General features: G+C 53.0%; 1 protein-coding gene across 1 annotated transcript in view; it reads left to right on the top strand.

The window, feature by feature from the left end:
* The window catches only part of RANBP10 (RAN binding protein 10), an 86,603-nt gene extending 68,653 nt beyond the window's left edge, over nt 1-17,950 (top strand). The window contains exons 5-14 of the mRNA XM_025370231.1: nt 3,699-3,721; nt 6,289-6,473; nt 9,431-9,543; nt 11,012-11,120; nt 11,232-11,380; nt 11,576-11,780; nt 12,551-12,672; nt 13,127-13,272; nt 13,574-13,685; nt 14,447-17,950. Coding sequence (XP_025226016.1) covers nt 3,699-3,721; nt 6,289-6,473; nt 9,431-9,543; nt 11,012-11,120; nt 11,232-11,380; nt 11,576-11,780; nt 12,551-12,672; nt 13,127-13,272; nt 13,574-13,685; nt 14,447-14,577 — 1,295 coding nt within the window. The 3' untranslated portion in view covers nt 14,578-17,950. The remainder of the gene's footprint in view (nt 1-3,698; nt 3,722-6,288; nt 6,474-9,430; nt 9,544-11,011; nt 11,121-11,231; nt 11,381-11,575; nt 11,781-12,550; nt 12,673-13,126; nt 13,273-13,573; nt 13,686-14,446) is intronic.
* The last annotated feature ends 2,673 nt before the right edge of the window (nt 17,951-20,623 follow it).

The following is a 20,623-nucleotide window of genomic DNA, read 5'->3' as shown; positions in this document are numbered from 1 at the left end:
GAAGGATGAAGGAATGAGTGAACGGAGATACGGACTGATGTCTCATTTGCAAGGGGTCCATGTGCTCACAGAGTCATTTCCACACAGCTCTGTGCTTTCCCACAAGGTCTTTATGTTCTCAGCCTCAGAGGTCCCTGACCTATGTCTGTTTGACCCAGGGTACTCCTTATCAGCAAGTTTGGCTATCCTATTTGCATTCTGGATCTTTGCCTGAACCTTCTTCCCGTGGGCCAACTCAGATCTTGCCATCAAAGTGACGTTGCAGGCTGGAGGAGCAGTGTTGCCCTTGTCTAGTGCAGTAGTGGGTGGAGTAGCGTCTTTCCTCATTCTCCTGGAATCACCTCAAGGCCTTATCCTTCCTGGGTGCCATTGAGGGGCAGAGTTGGGCAAGCCTGGGTAAGTCATCCCCTGACCAAAAGTGTTGCAGTTTCCTCACCCTGTGGCATTACTGCAGCTGACTTATATCTAGACCTCAGAGTTCATGAAGTAGCTTTCACAGAATGTCTCATTTTCTCCCTTTTTCCTTGAAGTCGAGATATCGATATTATCTCTTTTTTTCAGATGAGCTCAGAGAGGTTGGGATACTCGCCAAAGGTCACACTGCATATAACTTATGGAGATTGGATTCCCTTTTTCCAGGCTTCTTGGGGACTCCTCTGTGAGCCCTGGAGTAAGCAATATCCTGGCCATGCTGAGATCCATGAGGGCAGCTCCTGGGCAGACCTGGAGGGTGGACATTGGGGTCTCCTCCTGGGTAGAGAGATTTCCAGATTCAGTCCTGCCAGCATGCCAGAGTCATGCCGACTGTGCATGTGGGGCCCAGAAGTGGCCTCAGACAGGCAGACCATGTGGCTTATGAGCATCCCTCAGTGAGAAGCAAACAAAATAGCCAAACAAAGAATATAAACCATCTCTCTGCACCTTGGTTTTCTCATGTGTGACCTAGTGTCAGAGGCAGTATACATCTTCCAAGGTTGTCTAAGGATTGAATGGTGCCTTATAAGACACTCAGTCCAGTGCCCAGCAGAAAGGAAGCATGTGGTATGCACTGGCTGACATGATTCCGGCCAGGTTTCTGGGAGACCTGTTGTCAGATCCTCACCTGTTCTATTTTGCAGGGCTTCAATTTCTTTTCTGGGTAGGGGTTGGAGTAGCAGACTGGAGATCTCTAAGGAATCAGCAGTTTGAAAACCTCTGAGGCCAAAAGCTCAGGAGCTTCTGGGAGATGTAAGACTTTATCTAGGGCTGGGCGCGGTGGCTCACGCCTGTAATCCCAGCACTTTGGGAGGCCGAGATGGGTGGATAATGAGGTCAGGAGATTGAGACCATCCTGGCTAAAACAGTGAAACCCCGTCTCTACTAAAAATACAAAAAAATTGCCGGACGTGGTGGCAGGATCCTGTAGTCCCAGCTACTCGGGAGGCTGAGACAGGAGAATGGCGTGAACTTGGCCGGGCGCGGTGGCTCACGCCTGTAATCCCAACACTTTGGGAAGCCGAATCAGGCGGATCACGAGGTCAGGAGATAGAGACCATCCTGGCTAACACGGTGAAACCCTGTCTCCACTAAAAATACAAAAAAAAAACGTAGCCGGGCATGGTGGCAGACACCTGTAGTCCCAGCTACTTGGGAGGCTAAGGCAGGAGAATGGCGTGAACCTGGGAGGCGGAGCTTGCAGTGAGCCGAGATCGCACCACTGCCCTCCAGCCTGGGCGACAGAACTAGACTCCATCTTAAAAAAAAGACTTTATCTAAAAAATGAGAGGGTTTTGAGTCCTTGGGAGAATCTCCACTGGTCCTGAGTCATTTCCCAGTGTGAATAACATGGGTGCTCTGGTGGCTTGCTTATATAGTTGGGGTCCCACTGCCCTCTACTCTCACTTCCAATTCAGAGCTGAGGTCCCTAGAAATGCAGCCACTTCTCTTGGCAGGAGGGTTTTTGACAAGCTATTTTTTGTTTTTGGTTTTTGGGACGGGGTCTTGCTCTGTCACCCAAGCTGGAACCCAGTGGCACAATCATACTAGCTCACTGCAGCCTCAACCTGCAGGGCTCAAGTGGTCCTCCTGTCTCAGCCTCCCAAGTCGCTGGGACCACAGCTAATTTTATATATTTTGTAGAGATGGAGCCTCGCTGTGTTGCTCGTGCTGGTCTTGAACTCCTGTTCTCAAGAGATCCTCCCACACAGGCCATTGTTAACCTGCGCTTTGCCAGCTTGGAACCTCTGAGGACTCTGACTGCGTATGGTCTGGAGATAGGCAGCTGCCACCCTCCCTGTTTCCACTTCTCTGTCAGCTTAGAGATGACATTGGAGCATCGGACTAGGAACGAATCCAGCCCCACCACTTTTGCTAGCTTTATGACTACTGGCAAATTGTCGGACCTCTGAGGCTTTTCTCCTTTGTAAAATGGGATAAGCCTGCTTCCCAAAGTTGGTATGAGGATCAGACGAAGTAATGGATGGAAAAGGGGTGAGGCGTGGTGGCTCACGCCTGTAATCCCAGCACTTTGGGAGGCCAAGGCGGGCAGATCACTTGAGGTCAGGAATTCAAGACCAGCCTGGCCAACGTGGTGAAACCCTATCTCTACCAAAAATACAAAAATATGTATTAGCTGGGCGTGGTGGTATGTGCCTGTAGTCCCAGCTACTCAGGAGGCTGAGGCAGGAGAATTGCTTGAGCTCGGGAAGCAGAGGTTGAAGTGAGCCAAGATTGTGCTACTGCACTCTAGCCTGGGTGACAGAGTGAGAGCCTGTTTCCAAAAAAGGATCTGGCATGCACAATAGGTTTCCATAAATATGTGTCGAATCAAGAGAAGAATCAGGCCTTCTAAAGGGCCGCAGGGGATAGATCTTTTGAATTTAGTTCCCCTTAGCAGGCTTTGTTTGAGGGTGGAAGAGCTGTGCACCTACCTAAGCATCTGATTTCACTTCTGGCCAGGCCGCCAGTGAAGAGAAGGTCATGGTCTAATTAAAACTACTTAGCCCGGGCCGGGCTCAGTGGCTCACGCCTGTAATCCCAGTATTTTGGGAGGCCAAGGTGGGCAGATCACGAGGTCAGGAGATCGAGACCATCCTGGCTAACCCGGTGAAACCCCGTCTCTACTAAAAATATACAAAAATTAGCCCAGCGTAGTGGCAGGTGCTTGTATTCCCAGCTACTCGGAGGCTGAGGCAGGAGAATGGCGTGAACCTGAGAGGCAGAGCTTGCAGTGAGCCGAGATCGCGCCACTGCATTCCAGCCTGGGCGACAAAGTGAGACTCCATCTCAAAAAAAAAAAAAAACAAAACTGCCCAGCCAGACACGATAGCTCATGCCTGTAATCCCAGCACTTTGGGAGGCTGAGGCGGGCAGATCACTTGAGGTCAGGGGTTCAAGACCAGCCTGGCCAACATGGTGAAACGCTGTCTCTACTAAAAATATAATACGGGTGTGGTGGTGGGCACCTGTAATCTCAGCTACTCTTGAGGCTGAGGCAGGAGAATCGCTTGAACCGGGAGGCAGAGGTTGCGGTGAGCCAAGATCGCACTACTGCACTCTAGCCTGGGCTACAGAGGGAGACTCTGTCTCAAAACAACAACAACAACAACAACAAGAAACCAAAAAAACAATACCTGGCCCTAGCACTGGCTCCACCATGGGGTGCAGAGGCAGAGTAGCCCCAGGGGCTGGCCCTGATAACTGTTCCTTTCCCCCTACAGGTATAGCCTTCACAGACCTCCCGGTGAGTACTACTATTGGGTCTTCCCCTCCTGGGCTTCTGGGGGCTGACTGGGGTGGGCATGGTGGTACCTGCAAGTGCAGGGTGTGGAGTCTGGTTCTTTCCCCAACCAGGGATGTGTGCCATGCTGTCAGCTTGAGGGTACCAGGAGGGGCACTTGCTGGCCTTCCTCTCTCTCCAGCAGCAAGGTCTGGTCTTCCTACGACTCTTAGCAGGTGACAGTAATTTGTGGCATTTCCAGAGGCAGCTGTGGGCCTGGGGGGGTTAGGGTGGTGGAATGAAGATAGCTCCATGGCTCAGCTGGTCTAAGCCAGCTCTGTGTCACCTGGGGTGCAGAGTGTAGGGAATTATTCCTGAACTGTGAGGGAACCCAGTCCCTGTACATACCCATCAGAGATCCCTGAGGAAAGCCAGTGCCCTAGGGGAACTCATCTGCTACTACCTAGGGCACCCCCAAGCCAGAGAGGTGAGCTTTGTGGGGTCTTCTCTTCTTATAAAAGGATGGGGTTTTCTGCTTGCTTAGTTCAGGGTGTATCCTCACCTCCAGCCATCCCACACCTGTACCCCAGTACCTCTTTATTATGAGTCATCACAGGCCTAATCACATGCAGTGCCTCCACCCAGGATGCTGGGAGCCTGGCCTGGCTCTGTGTGTTCTGGCTGGGTTCTGGGAGGAAGGAAGGTTTACTGACTCTGGTGGCTGCTTTGGGATCCCAGACACCGCAGTGATGCCCCAGGAATCTTATGGGCCTCTGAAACCCAGACCATAGCACCCAGGGTCCTGTTAGAACCTCCAGTCTATGGCTCAGAATCCTTCCCTCCTACCTGGAAGCCCCAGAGAGGGGCTGTGGTCCTAGGCAAAGAGCAGATTCAGGTGGAGAATGCTGACCCTGGCTAGGGAAGAGTCTAGTTATGGGGACGTGACATGAAATGACCAGGCATGAGCATGGCCAGTATGCATCCACATGCAAGAAGGTATGGGGGATGACATTGTGGGCAGTGACGGTCAGGGAAGGCTTGCTGGAGGAGGTGGGCCTTGCCTGTGGTGTGGAGGATGGTAGGGGGAAAAAAGGAAGCGAGAGGTCCTCTGTGTGCAGAGCCCATGGTGGGCTGAAGCCAGCATACAGGAAAAGGTCCCACACCTTGTGCAGATACAAAAATGCATGGTTAGCCGGGTGCGCTGGCTCATGCCTGTGATCCCAGCACTTTAGGAGGCCAAGGTGGGCAGATCACCTGAGGTCGGGAGTTCAAGACCAGCCTGACCAACATGGAGAAACCCTGTCTCTACTAAAAATACAAAATTAGCCGGGCATGGTGGCGCATGCCTGTAATCTCAGCTGCTCAGGAGACTGAGGCAGGAGAATCACTTGAACCCAGGAGGTGGAGGTTGCGGTGAGCTGAAATCGCGCCATTGCACTCCAGCCTGGGCAACAAGAGCGAAACTCCGTCTCAAAGAAAAAAAGTGCATGGTACTCAGGAAGGAACATGGCCTGAGCACGGGATGAAGAGTGGACTGAGGGCCCTAAGAAGACCATCTGCAGTGACAGTGGGGAGGAGGCTAGCGAGGCTCTGGATAGTAGCAGCGGGGAGCCCCAGGAACCATCAAGTGAGGGAGGGACTGGACAAAGGCCAGTCATGGCAGAGGCTAGGTGGAAAGCAGGGAGCCCTACACCCTACTAGCCAGAAGATCCTCCTCTTAGCAAGCGTCTAACAGGAAGGGTAGCTTCTCTTCACCCTTTGCCAGCACCAGGGGTCTAGACCACTGGTTCCCTTTTGCCATGCTCCCCTCCTCCCTCCTTTCCTGTGTCATCCCATCTCTGCCTACCCCATTGTGTATCTTTTTTTTTTTTTTTTGAGGCAGGGACTCACTCTTGACACCAAGACTGGGTTGCAGTGGCAGAATCGCAGCTCACTGCAGCCTCAATTTCCTGGACTCAAGCCATTTTCCACCTTAGCCTCCCGTGTAGCTGGGATCACAGGTGCACACCACCACACCTGGCTAATTTTTATTTTTTTATTTTTTGTAGAGACAGGGTCTCACTTCGTTGCCCAAGCTGGTCTCGAAAACCTGGGCTCAAGCGATCCTCCTAAATTGGCCTCCCAAAGTGCTGGGATTACAGGCATGAGCCACCGTGCCCAGCCTCATGTGTCTATTTTTTTGTGGCAGAGAGATCCTTGGCCCTGGAACTTTCCAAGAGGAGCCATGATCCACCATTGCAGCAGACCTTCACGGGCATGTCTGCAGGGTCGTGGAGCCCAGCCCATCTCTGTATACCTTGACTGAGTTCCAGAAAGGGTTCTTGGGCCTTGAGGACACAAAGGCCTCTGATGCAGGGCAGGACACTTTCCATGATGTGCCTTGCTTGCTTTTCTTTTGCTTTCTCCCCTCAAGCTTTGGGGCATAATGTCTCTGCTAGGGAGGTGGACAGAGGTGGCTCTGCCCTGCCTCCTCCAGCCTTGCTGCAACTCTCCCAGCCCGAGTATGGGGCGGCAGCAGCCATGGAGGTGAGGTGAGGCCTTACCACCCCACTGCCCTTAGGGCCTGACTGACATTTCATTCTCCTCCTCAGGCCAACCTCTACCCCACCGTAGGCCTGCAGACACCTGGGGAGATTGTGGACGCCAACTTTGGTCAGCAGCCCTTCCTGTTTGACATTGAGGACTACATGCGGGAGTGGCGTGCCAAGGTCCAGGGCACGGTCCACTGCTTCCCCATCAGTGCTCGGCTTGGCGAGTGGCAGGCAGTGCTGCAGAAGTGAGTGCCCTGCTCCCGCCCTTACCCACCCCCACCCCACCCCAGCCCACTTCACTCTAGGCGCCTGTAGGGCTACAAGCTGTTCTTAAAAATTCCAGCGGGTGGATCCTTTCTGGGAAACATTCCCAGGGCGATTCAGCCTGCAGCTCTCCTGCTTCTCTCTCGTCAGATGGACAGTTCCCGCCAAGTTCTCCGGGCTACTCCTAATTAAACCTTTGCCTCTCAGCCAGATTGGAGGTTCCTGTATATAAGATCACCAGCAGGGCTATTTTCCTTCACCAGGTCATTTTGCAGAGGGTTTTGCAGAGGATGCCCTGTGGTCTCTTCCTGTGTGGACCCTTTTTCTACCATAGGGAGTATCCATGATGCCGTGACTCCGGCCTGAGGCCACCTCACAGGGCCCAGCATCCAGCTGAGTCTCATTCGTCTGTAGCAGTGGTGGAAGGAAGGGAGTCCTCCCTAGGACCAGCTAAGCTAGCTCCTTGGCTGATTAATTCCCAGACTGTCCTGGAAGCCAGTGTCGCTGAACTCCCAAGGGAGGCCAGCTTTGGGTTTCTCTTGCACTTGCCATCTGCAAGCCTGAGTGAGGCAGTGACCAGTACCCACTCTGCCAGGAGGTGGGTGTTAGCTTAGCTCCCAAGGATGGGCAGATGGGCACGGGGAACAGCTAGGCTTCCACTACCTCTGGTCATTGCCCTGCAAAGGCACCAGGGTGCTAGGGTCCTTGGGGTGGGGTTGGGGTGCACACTGGTTTCTTTGTACAGCCTTTGTCCCTTGAGGCAGACCCCAAGGATGGGCTGAGGCAGGGGCTAGGTGGCCAGACCTTCCCCAGGAAAAACAGCATTGTTGCCTCTTGTTCCCAGTCCCCCAGAGCAGATGACAAGGACTTCCTTGGATGGCCAGGACAGTGCCACTCCCATAGCAGGCTTGGTGGGATGGGCAAGGAGAGGGGTGAAGATGCCAAGTCTGTGTAGAGGAGGAACTGATCCTCTCAGTTTTCAGGGCCTCGGCTCAGCACATGGATGTGTTTTTGTTTCGGGGTTTTTAAAAAAATATTGAGATGGAGTCGCACTATGTTGCCTAGGTTGGACTCCTGGGCTCAAGTGATCCTCCCACCTCAGCCTCCTGAGTAGCTGGCATCACAGGCATGTGCTACCATGTCCGGCATAGCACATAGGTGTTTCTGTTTCCATGTGTGTATCCATGTGCTTGTGTGTGTTCATATGTAGCATTTGCCAAGACCTGCATATAATTTGTGTACTATGGTTTTATATAACTTCATTTAATGAATATTGATAATGGCTCTGTTATCACAGAGACAAATTTGTCACACGCCTTTTGGCTGGCTTCCTCTAGTGGAAGGTCTGGTAATTTCCTCTCTTTTACTTGTGTAGGTAACCCTCTTGTAGGTAAAGAATTTTTCATATTTCCCCTTGTGTTTATAATAATAATATGGTGTAATAATAATAATTATACTTACTTTACTTTTTTCTGAGTCAGGATTTTACTGTATTGCCCAGGCAGAGTGCAGTGACACAGTCATGGCTCACTGCAGCATCGACCTCCTGGGCTCAAGCAATTCCCCTACCTCAGTCTCCTCAGTAGCTGGGACTGTAGGCATACACCACCATGCATGGCTAATTTTTTGTATTTTTTGTGGGGAAGGGTTTCACCATGTTGCCCAGATTGGTCTCAAACTCCTGGGCTCAAGTGATTTGCCTGCCTCGGCCTCCCAAAGTGTTGGGATTACAGGCGAGAGCCACTACACCCAGCCAATAATTATTTTTACAGTAGAGATGAGATCTTGCAATGATGGCCAGGTTGGTCTTGAACTCCTGGCCTCAAGTGATCCTCTCGCCTTGTCCTCCCAAAGTGCTGGGATGACAGTCATGAGCCATCACGCCCAGCTGATAATTATTATTTATACTATAATATTATGTAATATATCATTTCATAATAAGAAGTCTTATTTATGGACTTCTTCCTGCCAGGTACTTTATGTGTATTATCTCATTTACCCCTTAAAGCCTGAGAGAACACACACCCAAACTTCTGTGCCTTCCACCTGACAACCCTTCAGACATTTGTGTTTAGAGTTATAGTAATGACATCAGATACATGCACACACCAAGGTGTTCACTCCTGTACACATCAGATTTGAGAGTTCAGCCTCTGCTCTATATGTGTACACACATGTGCCACTGTTCAGCCAGCTTCTGCTGGGGTAAAATGGCTACTGGGAGTCAGACTCCTCCAGACCATTTCCCAGTGACTGTGTTCCCATTGGCCCTGCTGCTGCCTATCTCTGCCTGGCAAAATCAGCCTGATCGCTTGGCTTCTTGGGCCCCTGATTTGTGGCATATCATGGTGTAACTCTGTGTTGTGAGTTAGCTTCCCATCACTCACTCACTAGAGCTGGAACTGCTGAGGGCAGGTTCACCTGGGGGACTGAAATGCTTCTGTCAGGTACATGGCACAGCCTGCAGAGGGGCTCCTGTGTCTGTAGAAGGTGTGCATGTGGCATGCATCTTGTCTGGGAAGCTGCCAGATTACCTGACTGGCTGCAGTTTCGGGACGCTATCAGTGAGACCATTGGCCCGGTAGGCTTGCTGCAGTTCCCAAAGAGGCAGCCACCTGTGAGGAGTGTGCCTGTGTGTGTACTTCTGTTATCGTACTCACTTACTTGTGGGCAGCATGTCTCAGAGAAACTGCAGCCACTCCTCTGAACTGTGGGCACACAGGTGAACAGCCCCTCCGCAGCCTGACTTCGTGACCACGGGGCACCATGGGGGAAGTTTTCATTTTGTTTCAGCCCCTTTATTCTCATTCTGTGGAGGTTACACCTCCAGGATGTGTTTAGGGAGACCTCTGGGGGAGGTAATCTGCCCTGAGTCCATCGGGTGGTCAGTGAGAAGTGCAGTTCTTGAGTGTCACCTGAAGCTCTTCCTTTCTTCTAGCATGGTCTCATCTTACCTCGTGCATCATGGGTATTGTGCCACAGCCACAGCTTTTGCTCGAATGACTGAAACCCCGATTCAGGAAGAACAGGCATCCATAAAGAACAGACAAAGTAAGGTTTATTCTGCTTTCCCCTTTTCCTCCCTCACCTGTCCCTAACTCTGCTCTCTGGCTCATGCCAACCCTGGTTCACCTGTCAGGAGTCCATTCAGCTCTGGTCCTCATGACCAGCCTGCAGCCCAAGGCCATGTTCCTGTCCCACCTTCAAGATGGCACTGCCCCGATGGACAGTTGGCAAGACGGAGACGTCTCAGGGCAGCCTCCCTAATGCATATTCTGAAGGCTGGGCGCAGGCCAGGCCCTGGCATGGCTGGTTCCATTCCTCCATTTCCTCCCTGCTTGTTTCCTTCCCCTCTGAATCCTGGATTCCTCTCAGCCTCCTGTTCATGGTCTTCCAGGAAGACTGTTTGCCTGTTACCAAACTCTCTGCCTTTCTCACCATTTACTCAGCCTTAGTAGTTCTGCTTATTCTTAGCCAGAGAGGGGACTGAAGTGGTCAGACAGGGCAAAGCCAGTGCTCAATGACTGCTATGGGGGCACTGCTCTCCGCTCCCCACCTCTGGTCCTGCCCTTTGCTGACCACCTAGAGTCCTCGCTTCACCAGAGCTCTCCCAGTGTTGATGCTGGCCTGGAAGCTGTGCATCTGGAGGCTCTTTCATGGAAGGAGTGGTGTTGGAAAAGTGGAAAAAGAGCCCAGCGAGGAGCTAGAAGGAGAAAAGGAGAGTGAGGGCGAGTGGGTGTGGATATGCGTGTCTGTGAGTGCCTGCCTGCCCCTTTCCGAGCCTGCTGTCTCTTCTGTATATGCATGTTTCTGTCTCCCAGAGAAGCTGTGTTCAGCCAGCCAGACAGAAAGGGATCCCAGACTTGGGATCTATGAATGAGAGCCTCAGACCCTGAAGTTGCTCCCAGCGAGATACACCAGGCCCCATGGCAAGAGCAAAAAGGCAGCAGCAAGATGCTGATGGCCTGAGAGGTGTCAACGTCAGAGGTGCCAGCATGAGGTGGATGGCCTCCTCTCCCAGCAGGGGGCATGCTGCAGCCCCTGAAGACCACCAGGCACAACCCCGATCAGAAACCAGTGTGATTTCCTTGCCATTACCCTGTGAGGCCTGGAAAGAGAGGAGTCTATCTGAAGAGGAGCCCCTCAGGCCACCAAGTTGCCTGGGTGCCCATCCCCAGATCATGCTGCCCCAGCTGGGGCCCTACCCTGCCCCCAGGTTCCTGGCACCATGTGCCTTGCAGGAACAGGCCTCCACATTTACCCTCCTGCCTTTGGACTGAGTTTCCCCTCCATCTTCCCCGTATTCTTGAGGACTCTGACACTTGGCAGAAACCAGGATCTGTTGGGCTGGTTCTTTCTCCAGCCTCCTCTCCTGTGAGCATTTCAAGCTGGCGAGGCACTCTGAGCCAGCCCATCTGATCATGGCTGGCCCCTGCCCTGAGGCTGGCAGCATCCCAGGCGTGTGGCTGTAGGAGAGGTCTGTAGTCCTTGCTCACTGCTGTGTTCTTGCACCCTGCAGAGATCCAGAAGCTGGTGCTGGAGGGCCGTGTGGGCGAGGCCATCGAGACCACCCAGCGCTTCTACCCAGGGCTGCTGGAGCACAACCCCAACCTCCTCTTCATGCTCAAGTAAGTCTTGGGCATGACCCCAGCTCCCCCAGAGTCCAGCCCCTCTCAGCTGGTGGTGGGAACGTCAGCCTGGACCACAACCAGAGCATTATTGCTCCGCTCCCTCCGCAGGTGCCGGCAGTTTGTGGAGATGGTGAATGGGACGGACAGTGAGGTCCGCAGCTTGAGCTCCCGAAGCCCCAAGTCCCAGGACAGCTACCCTGGCTCCCCCAGCCTCAGCCCCCGACATGGCCCCAGTAGTTCCCACATGCACAACACAGGTCAGCCACTCTCCAGAGGGCTCTGGGAAGAACTGGTGTGGAGGAGAGAGGCCACCCCACATACCCTTTCCTGGGCTGGGCTCCGGGCTCGCTGCTGGATTTGGGAGAAGGGAAATGGGACCACTGTGGTTATTCTTGGGGCTCCACTTGAGGGCAAGCTGCCCCTCCTCTTCTGACTGTCCCCCTGGCTTCTAGGAGCAGACAGTCCCAGCTGTAGCAATGGCGTCGTGTCCACCAAGAGCAAACAGAACCACAGTAAATACCCTGCACCCAGCTCCTCATCCTCGTCCTCCTCCTCCTCGTCCTCCTCTTCCCCATCCTCCGTCAATTACTCCGAGTCCAACTCAACAGACTCCACCAAGTCCCAGCCCCACAGCAGTACCAGTAACCAGGAGACCAGGTGCCTGCCTTGCTCTGCTTCCTCCTCTGCCTTCTGCCCCATGCCAGCTGGGCCCATTGCAGTCTATCCTTTGAGTGCCCTGCCCTTCACCCCCAGCCTCCATCTCAGGTCTGTGCCTGGAGTCCTAGCTTTTGGCCCACTGGGCCAGATGTCAGCTCTGGCTTCTGGTCCTCCCCACGATTTAGCTGCACTTTCCTTGGCCTTGGCTTTCTCCAGAGGCTCCAGTGATACCAGGCTGAGGATGTGGTCTCCTCCAAAGAGGCCGGGCCTGTGAGAACCCTCAGGGTCCATCATGAGGGAGCTTTCCCTGGCTTTGGCTTTATAGACAGCCAGGTTGGGCAGGCAGGGGAAGCTAAGCCACAGGCTAGAGCTCTAGGTGGCTCTCAGCATCCCCAGATACACCTCAAGGCTGACCTGGGTTTGGCTCCCAACCAAGGCCACAGAGATGCCCATGGGGGCCATGGGGCCCAGTCAGTAGGTTGGGGAATATGTAGAAGAGGTGTGTGAACTCAGAGGAGGGCCAGGGACGGGGAAATCACAGAGGCAGCACTGGGACAAGGGTGGGAATCAGGTGACAGGCCTCTGAGGATAGCTGGTGTCACAGTAGGGGTCAAGTGCTGAAGACTTGGAAGCCTGAGCTGTCCTTTCATGTTCCTGGGGGGTCCTCGGTTTACCCACAGCAACCCATGGCTATAGCCTGAAAGGAGGCCCAACCAGGCAGCTCCAACCATACCCCCTGGGCCAACTCCCACCTCAACCCTTCCCCACAGTGACAGTGAGATGGAGATGGAGGCAGAGCACTACCCCAACGGTGTGCTAGGAAGCATGTCCACGCGCATTGTTAACGGTGCCTACAAGCATGAGGACCTGCAGACGGATGAGTCCAGCATGGGTGAGAGCCACGGCCTGGTGTGCTATTCTTTGAGGGCAGTGTGCAGTCTGGGTGCCCTCTTCCCCTGGGAGGAGCTGGGCTAGGCAGGCTTTGGCATCTTGAGAAGCTCCAGCCAGACCTTGTCCACTGCCTCCTTAGCCAATTGTGAATGGGTCCTTGAGGTGGCTCCAAATGTACGAAGGCCCTGGCCTGTGCCAAGACCACCTGTGTTTGAGGCTAGAGTGTGTTCGAGAGCGTGGCCACCCTAATGAGCACCCTGCGTCTGTGCGGGCTGGGAAGAGGGACAGCTTCCAAGTCCTCCCTGAACCCTAGACTGTGTGCCAGGTGGACGAAGAGAAGAATGCCTCAACTGTAGCTGCCTTACCTGTTCCTCCCAGTCCTTCCTGCCCCACCCCAGTCCTGCCCTTCCCTCCTCACCTCTCCTAATGTATTCTTCACTGCGTTCTGGATGCAGATGACGGGCATCCTCGGCGGCAGCTCTGTGGGGGCAACCAGGCTGCCACAGAAAGGATCATTCTGTTTGGCCGTGAGTTGCAGGCATTGAGTGAGCAGTTGGGCCGGGAGTACGGCAAGAATTTGGCCCACACAGAGATGTTGCAGGTACAGGATGAGCCAGACCTCATGCAGAGCAGGCCCCATTTGGTGTTGGGGGCAGGGTGGCTCTGGGAGAGTCCAGGGGGCAGCAGGAAAGAGTGGGCTCCAGCCAGGTCTGCAGAGGGAAGTGGGGCATCTGGGCCCACTGGACATGCGTGTCCAGGCTCTGGGGAGAGTATAGCCCTGCTCGACCCTACACCCCACATTCCAGGCTGGGCATCATGCAGGGCCCTGTCTCTGGAGCCATGGGTAGCAGGGCGGGCTATGGTGTGTGCCACAGTCCTCTCAAGAATGCCCTGTTCTATAGGATGCCTTCAGCCTGCTGGCATACTCAGACCCCTGGAGCTGCCCAGTAGGCCAGCAGCTTGACCCCATCCAGAGGGAACCTGTGTGTGCTGCCCTCAACAGCGCCATTTTAGGTGAGTGAATCTATTTTTTATTATTATTAGAGACAGAATCTGCTCTGTAGCCCAAGCTGGAGTGCAGTGGCACAATCTTGGCTCACCGCAGTCTCCACCTCCGCCTGCCGGGTTTAAGCGATTTTCGTGCCTCAGCCTCCTGAGTCGCTGGGACTAAGGTGCATGCCACCATGCCTGGCTAGTTGTATTTTTTGTAGAGATGGGGTTTTGCCATGTTGGCCAGGTTTGTCTTGAACTCCTGGCCTCAGGTGATCTGCCTGCTTCAGCCCACCAAAGTGCTGGTATTACAGGTGTGAGCCACCATGCCTGGCCTAGGTGAGTGGATCTAACAAAAACAGAAGCTGGCCCATGGCTACCTGGGTGGTTCCCACCCCCAACTCCAACTGGCCCCAGTAAGAGCTGTTTGTCCACACTGGGGCAGCAGGCTCTGCATAGGCCCTGTTTGGTGACTCAGGACTCCTAGGCTCCCATGGTTGAACCTAAACCCTGACCTCCATCTGCCCAGCTGAGTTCATGATGGGTCCTAGGCCATGGCGGTGGGCCCAGGCCAGCCCAGTGCTCTACACTGGGCTAAGGACCTCAGGTTCCTGGCATGACCGCAGGGCCATGGCCTGGTGGCTGGGACATACTTACACAGAGGTACTGAACACTCTGTTCCAAGAGAATCTGTCTACTGCCCCCTCTTTCCACTCCCAAGGGAACTTTGACCTGGGCCCAAACCCTGGGCAGGGCAGTGACCAGGCCTTTTCTTTCCTCCACAGAGTCCCAGAACCTGCCAAAGCAGCCCCCTCTGATGCTCGCCCTGGGCCAGGCATCTGAGTGTCTCCGGCTCATGGCCCGAGCAGGCCTGGGTTCTTGCTCCTTTGCCAGAGTCGACGACTACTTGCACTAGCTGACCGTGCTGGCTGGCTCTGGCTGGCCCTCCGCTGGCCCCAGGGCTGGAGCTGCCCTGCCCTCCATAGGCACCTGGTGCAGGGACTGGGAAGCCATGGACAGAGTCCACTCCTCCTGCCTGGCCTTTTCCCCTCTCCCTTTCCTTCCTTCCTTCCTTTCTCTGCCCACCACCCCCTCAGTCTCTCTCTCTCCCCTTCACGTGCAGCGGCCTGTGACACAGTATTGGCTGGTTACTCTCATGTAGCGCCTTCTATTTTGAAAGGGGGGGGTTTGTTTTGAGGAGGGGTTGGGGTTTTTAAATTTTTTTTCTCCTGACTGAGCCACCAGTATTTATCTCTGGAGAGTTTGTGCTGAGCTGGTTTCTGCTAATTTAGTGATGAAGCCTATCCAAGTTGGTGATAGCTTATTATTTTCATAACTAAAAAACAAATGAGATTTTATATATATATATATATATATATAAATATATATATATTAAAAAAAAGACAGTATTTATCGTAGCATTAGTGGTCCAGCACCTCTTGGGTGAGGCTGTCCAGGCACCATGTTTTCTTTTCGTCCAACTCATTAAAAAAGAATCATCTCTGTCACCTCAGCCAAGTGATTTAGTTTTTGCTCCCCCTTTTTTGAGTCACAGGCCGAGCTACAGCCTAGGAAACCCAAATAGGGTTTGGTGGGCCACTTAGTGGGCATGGTTATGTTGGTTTATAGCACCCCAGGAACTGTGGGTCCGTAGGCCCCTGAGAGCTGGACAGAGCAGAGAACTACAGGGCCAAGGGTCCAGAGAAGTGATAACTTGACCCAGGGCCACACAGCAGAGGTAGAGGGTCCTTGGCCAGCACACTATCTACCACTCTACCCCACCTCCCACTGCTTGCCTTGCTCCCCTTTCCTCCCTTTTCAATACCTTACCTTCCCTTGTTGTTAAGATGGCCAAATAATACATTTACTCTAAATTGATTGCCTGGAAACTACCTGCCTTCGTCCTGAGAGCTTCTGTGTGTCAGGCTGCCGGAAAGAAGACTCCATTCCCAGGACAGAGGCCCTTGAGTACAGGGGCTGCTTTCTTCCTGCCTGGATCTTCACCATCTCTGCACAGCTCTGAGAGAATGGATGCTTTCTGTTGAGAAACCAGTACCTTGTGGAGGCAGGTTCTTGGGCTGCTACTCCAGGGAGTGTTTGGAATCCTTGATCCCCTAGGCCAGACTTCACTGCCACTGTACCAGACAGCTCCCTGCAGCTGGACCCTAGCCAGTCTTAGGAAAGACTGTTGGGAGTATTTGCTGGCCAGAGGATGGGACTCCATCAGCTTTACAGATGTCCCACCAGCTGTTTCAGATAGATCCTCACAGCTGGCGGAGTAAAAATGGTCCCGCTACCATTGGGGAATCAGAAAAGGAAAGGCTGAGATGGTTGCCAGGACTTGGGGTGGCCCATCTGTGGAGAGGACTGGCTGCCCTGGAGGAGGAAAGGGAGGAAGCCTACACAGAGGAGCACCAGGACGGGCTGGAATTATCATACGTGCTTCACAGTGTGAGGGGAGTGCAGAAGCCGCCCATGCAAAGAGTAGGGTCAGCCATGGCAAGGCCAGAAGTTGAACTTTCAGTCCCTGCCTGAATCTGGGCTGTGCAAGCTCCTGCTCCATACTGGTGGACATGGGAATGGTTGGTGTGGCCTGAGATACTCATTGCTCACCAGGCCTCACTGGGCCCACAGCTGGGCAACAAGAAAAATGATTGAATTGGACCAACTGCTGGTGATGGGGCCAGGGCCCTGGGCCCTGTGCTCTCAGAATTCTGCCTTGGGAAATGATCCTATAGCTGCTGCTTTTTCTTGGTCCTTGGGGCTGGCAGGCCCATAGACCATGGCCTGTTAGGAGGTGTCCTGTCCGTAAAGGAAATTCATCTCTTGTGACAGCCTGGGGCTACCTAGCTCCCAAACCCAGAGGTTGGAAATATCAGGCTGTTAAAATGATCACAGCCTAGCAGGATTGGGAATTGAAACCACAGGCTTTTGCAGTTGGAATGGGGTTCAGTGAACATCTCCCTCATTCCTCTCCTGCTACAGATAAGGAAACAGACCCAGGAGATTAAGTGACTTGGCTAAAGTCACACAGCAAATTAGTAGCCGAGCCGAGACTATCCCTTATCCCTGTGGGTTGGGCAACACTGTTTATTTAGTCCTGAAACTGAATGGCAGATAAGCCCCATGAGGGGTTAGGCTGATGTGCCCTCCAGCAGTATGTGAGAAGCTGCTACCTTCAGGGTTGTGTCAGGGATGAGGATGGGTGCCTGAGCTTAGGTTGTGGAGTGGCTGAGAGGGCCCAGGAGGGCTCGGGACAGCTGTGTGCTGCATGGGGTTGGGTGTCTGCCTGGCTTGCACTCGGTACCCATGGCCACCTCCCCATTTTCTGTGCCTTATCTCACTGTTTCAGCTGAGTCCAAGTTGTTTACTCTGTTCCTCTCCAGAGGGGCTCTCTGTCCCAGTTGGGCAGCTCACCTTTGGGACATAAGCCTTTGCCCCACAAGCTGTGGAGAGGGCCAAAACCAAGCTGCTTGAGCCCACTCTCTTGCTAAGAGTCCAGGCCTGCCTGCCAGCCGGAGGTGCCCCTTATGCACATCCAGTCCTACCAGCCTGCTTCCAGGAGCCTAGAGTGGGAAAGGCACCTGGGGGAGCCCTGGTGAAGGGCTAGACCTGACTCGTGGCGGCAGGAGGAAGACCTGGCTTTCTTGGTTTGTCCAGCTCTGGGGAGCAGCCTTCCCTACTCACTTTCCCCTTGCGGCACCAAATGGTCACTCCTTCCAGAGCAAAAACTGGCACTCATAGCAAGCCAGAACCCCCATTCCCATCCACATGGGTCTGTGGCTGGGTGCAGGCCATGAAAACGGACACCACGAGACAGAAGTGGGGACTGCCTGGCCACCCAGCGCCTTCCCACTCCTTAAGCAAGCACAAAGAAGATAAGGCAGAGAACTGTCAGAGCTGAAAGTTCCTTTGGTTGCTCACAACTCAGGTATGCACCCGTGTGGCAGCCAGGCAGTGGAGCCCTACTAGACTGCCAGTCTCATGCACCCAGACCTGTGGCCAGACTGTGGCCTCTGGCTGCCTCAGGCACTTGCCTCTTTGCATCGGGTTTTCCTCCATAAGTAACTACAGCTGAAACAGACATCCTCCACATTGTGCACACTGGTTTTGCCTTTGTCCTCGAGAGTTGATACTTGGCATTAGCATGAAACTTGTGGGTGTGGGAGGATGGAGAGAGAACTCTAACACAAAACATCTTATTAAAATTGTATTTGAGAGATTAAAAAAAAAAAACTCCTGTTGTATTTTGACAGAATTATTTTTATTAAAATACACATCCATGAGCAGTCATGTGTGTCTGGTCTCTGTTTTGAGTCTTATTGAGGTTGGCACCCCTTCTGTGACACATCCTGTCCTAAAGGATTTGGGCCCTTCCGAGCCTCTCAAGTGCCCAGGCCCTTAGGTGCCTTCCTCAAGGACCCTTGAAACTGTATTTGTAAGACCCCAAAGAGGACAGGTACTTAAACCTCAGTTCTCTCTTGAAACGGCTTTCATCTTAGACAAGGAAAAAGTAGCAAATTCACCTAAAGAGCCTGGGAGCAGTGACTCACGCCAATAATCTTAGCACATTGGGAGGCTGAGGCAGGTGGATCCCTTGAGCTCAGGAGTTCGAGAACAGCCTGGGCAACATGGCGAAACCCTGTCTCTACAAAAAATACAAAAATTGGCCAGGTGCAGTGGCTCACGCCTGTAATCCAAGCACTTTGGGAGGCCGAGGTGGGTGGATCACGAGGTCAGGAGATCGAGACCATCCTGGCTAACATGGTGAAACCCCATCTCTACTAAAAATACAAAAAATTAGCTGGGTGTGGTGGCAGGTGCCTGTAGTCCCAGTTACTCGGGAGGCTGAGGCAGGAGAATGGTGTGAACCCGGGACGCGGAGCTTGCAGTGAGCCGAAGTCATACCACTGCACTCCAGCCTGGGTCAAGGCTGCAGTCAGCTGAGATCGTACCACTGCACTCCAGCCTGGGTGACAGAGTGAGACCCTGTCTCAAAAAAAAATTCAACTAAATAAAGGTGGGCCACAGGAACTTCTCCCAACAAAAATAAGATATTAAGAATACATTCCAGAGCCAGGTACAGTGGCTCACACCTGTAATCTCAGCACTTTGGGAGGTCGAGGCGAGCAGATCACCTGAGGTCAGGAGTTTGAGACCAGCCTGGCCAACATGGTGAAACCCCGTCTCTACTAAAAGTACACAAATTAGCTGGGCGTGGTGGCGGGCTCCTGTAATCCCAGCTACTAGGGAGGCTGAGGCAGGAGAATTGCTTGAACCTGAGAGGCAAAGGTTTCAGTGAGCCAAGATCGCACCACTGCACTCCACCCTGGGTGACAAGAGCAAAACTCCATCTCAAACAACAACAACAACAAAACATTCCAGGGCCAGGTGCAGTGGCTCATGCCTGTAATCCCAGCACTTTGGGAGACCAAGGCAAGAGGATCGCTTGACCCCAGGAATTCGAGGCCAATCTGGGCAACATAGTGAGACTCTGTCTCTACAAAAAATGGAAAAAATTAGACATGTTGGTGTGTGCCTGTGGCCCCAGCTTCTCAGGAGGCTGAGGCTGGAGCATTGCTTGAGCCTGGGTGGTTGAGGTTGCAGTGAGCCATGATCGAGCCACTGTACTCCAGCCTGGATGACAGAGCAAGGCCCTGTCTGAAAAAAAAAAAAAATCTAAATATTATTCTCCTCAAATATTGCACAGTCAGAAAGTTTTCTGAGCATACCTCTTTTGAGAGTTGTTGTTTTTGGGGTGGTTTTTTTTGAGACAAAATCTTGCTCTGTCTCCCAGGCTGGAGTGCGGTGGCATGATTATGGCTCACTGCTACCTCAACCTCCCAGGCTCATGCGATCCTCCCACCTCAGCCTCCCAAGTTGCTAAAACTACAGGTATGTGTCCCCATGCCTGGCTAAGTTTTGTATATTTTATAGAGAAGTTTCACCATGTTGGCCAGGCTGGTCTCAAACTCCTGGTCTCAAGCAATCCTCCTGCCTTGGCCTCCCAAAGTACCAGGATAATGGGCGTGAGCCATGGCACCCAGCCTGACAGGTATTGAAATTAGCTTCCTGTCTCTTGTCTGAGGAGCAAGAGCTTGTGTTCAAAATCCTTGCATGGACAGCCCTGTTTACTGTGTTAACATGGAAAGTTAACCTCTTCCTCCCAGACTGTTTCCCCATCCTTAAAACATGGTAAATCCTTCTGCCCCGTGGAGGTAGGGGATTATGGCAGATATACAGCAGCGCTTGGCACACAGGGACACACACAGTACACATGAGCATCCTTCCTCCATGAGGATGCCCACTGGTGTGACTGGCCCACTCCTGCCTCCCCTGTCCCCAAGGCACCAGGGTTTTATGCAGAGGAGGGATATGGTAGATCATGCTGGTGTCCACCTGGAGGTGGTACTGGAGACAAATGGGAGCAAAAGAACCCAGGCAGGAGGCTGCAAAGAGGGCAGGTTTGAGAAATATTTAGGAGAGAAATGGAGGTACAACAAGATGAATAACAATGTGAGGGAAATAGGAGAAGCAAGAGACAAGGCAAATGCAGACTTTGGTTGGGGGTGACAGGATGGATAATAGTACCACAAAATAACACAGATAACAGAAGGGGGCAGGCAGTGGTTAAAAGTCACTGGAATTGGGAGGTTTGCCAAAGGAAAAGGGTTCTTCTGTAGTCTGGTAAATTAGGAAAACTGTCTTACAGATGTTCACAGTGATTGCCACCAGCTAATTAAAAGCTCACAATCCTGTGTTGAAATGTGTTGTTTAACCCTGCACTTTCCAAACTTACATTACTAGACTGTGTCACTCAATAGAATCTTATAGGACTATTACTCTATAGAATGCTCTTAGGGGCTGGGTGCGGTGGCTTATGCCTGTAATCCCAGCACTTTGGGAGGCCGAGGCGGGTGGATCACGAGGTCAGGAGATCCAGACCACGGTGAAACCCCATC

The sequence above is a fragment of the Theropithecus gelada genome, chromosome 20, assembly GCF_003255815.1.
Source record: "Theropithecus gelada isolate Dixy chromosome 20, Tgel_1.0, whole genome shotgun sequence".
Lineage (NCBI taxonomy): Eukaryota > Metazoa > Chordata > Mammalia > Primates > Cercopithecidae > Theropithecus > Theropithecus gelada.
Note: the sequence above shows the minus strand (reverse complement) of the source record. Positions and strands in the feature narration are given on the sequence as shown.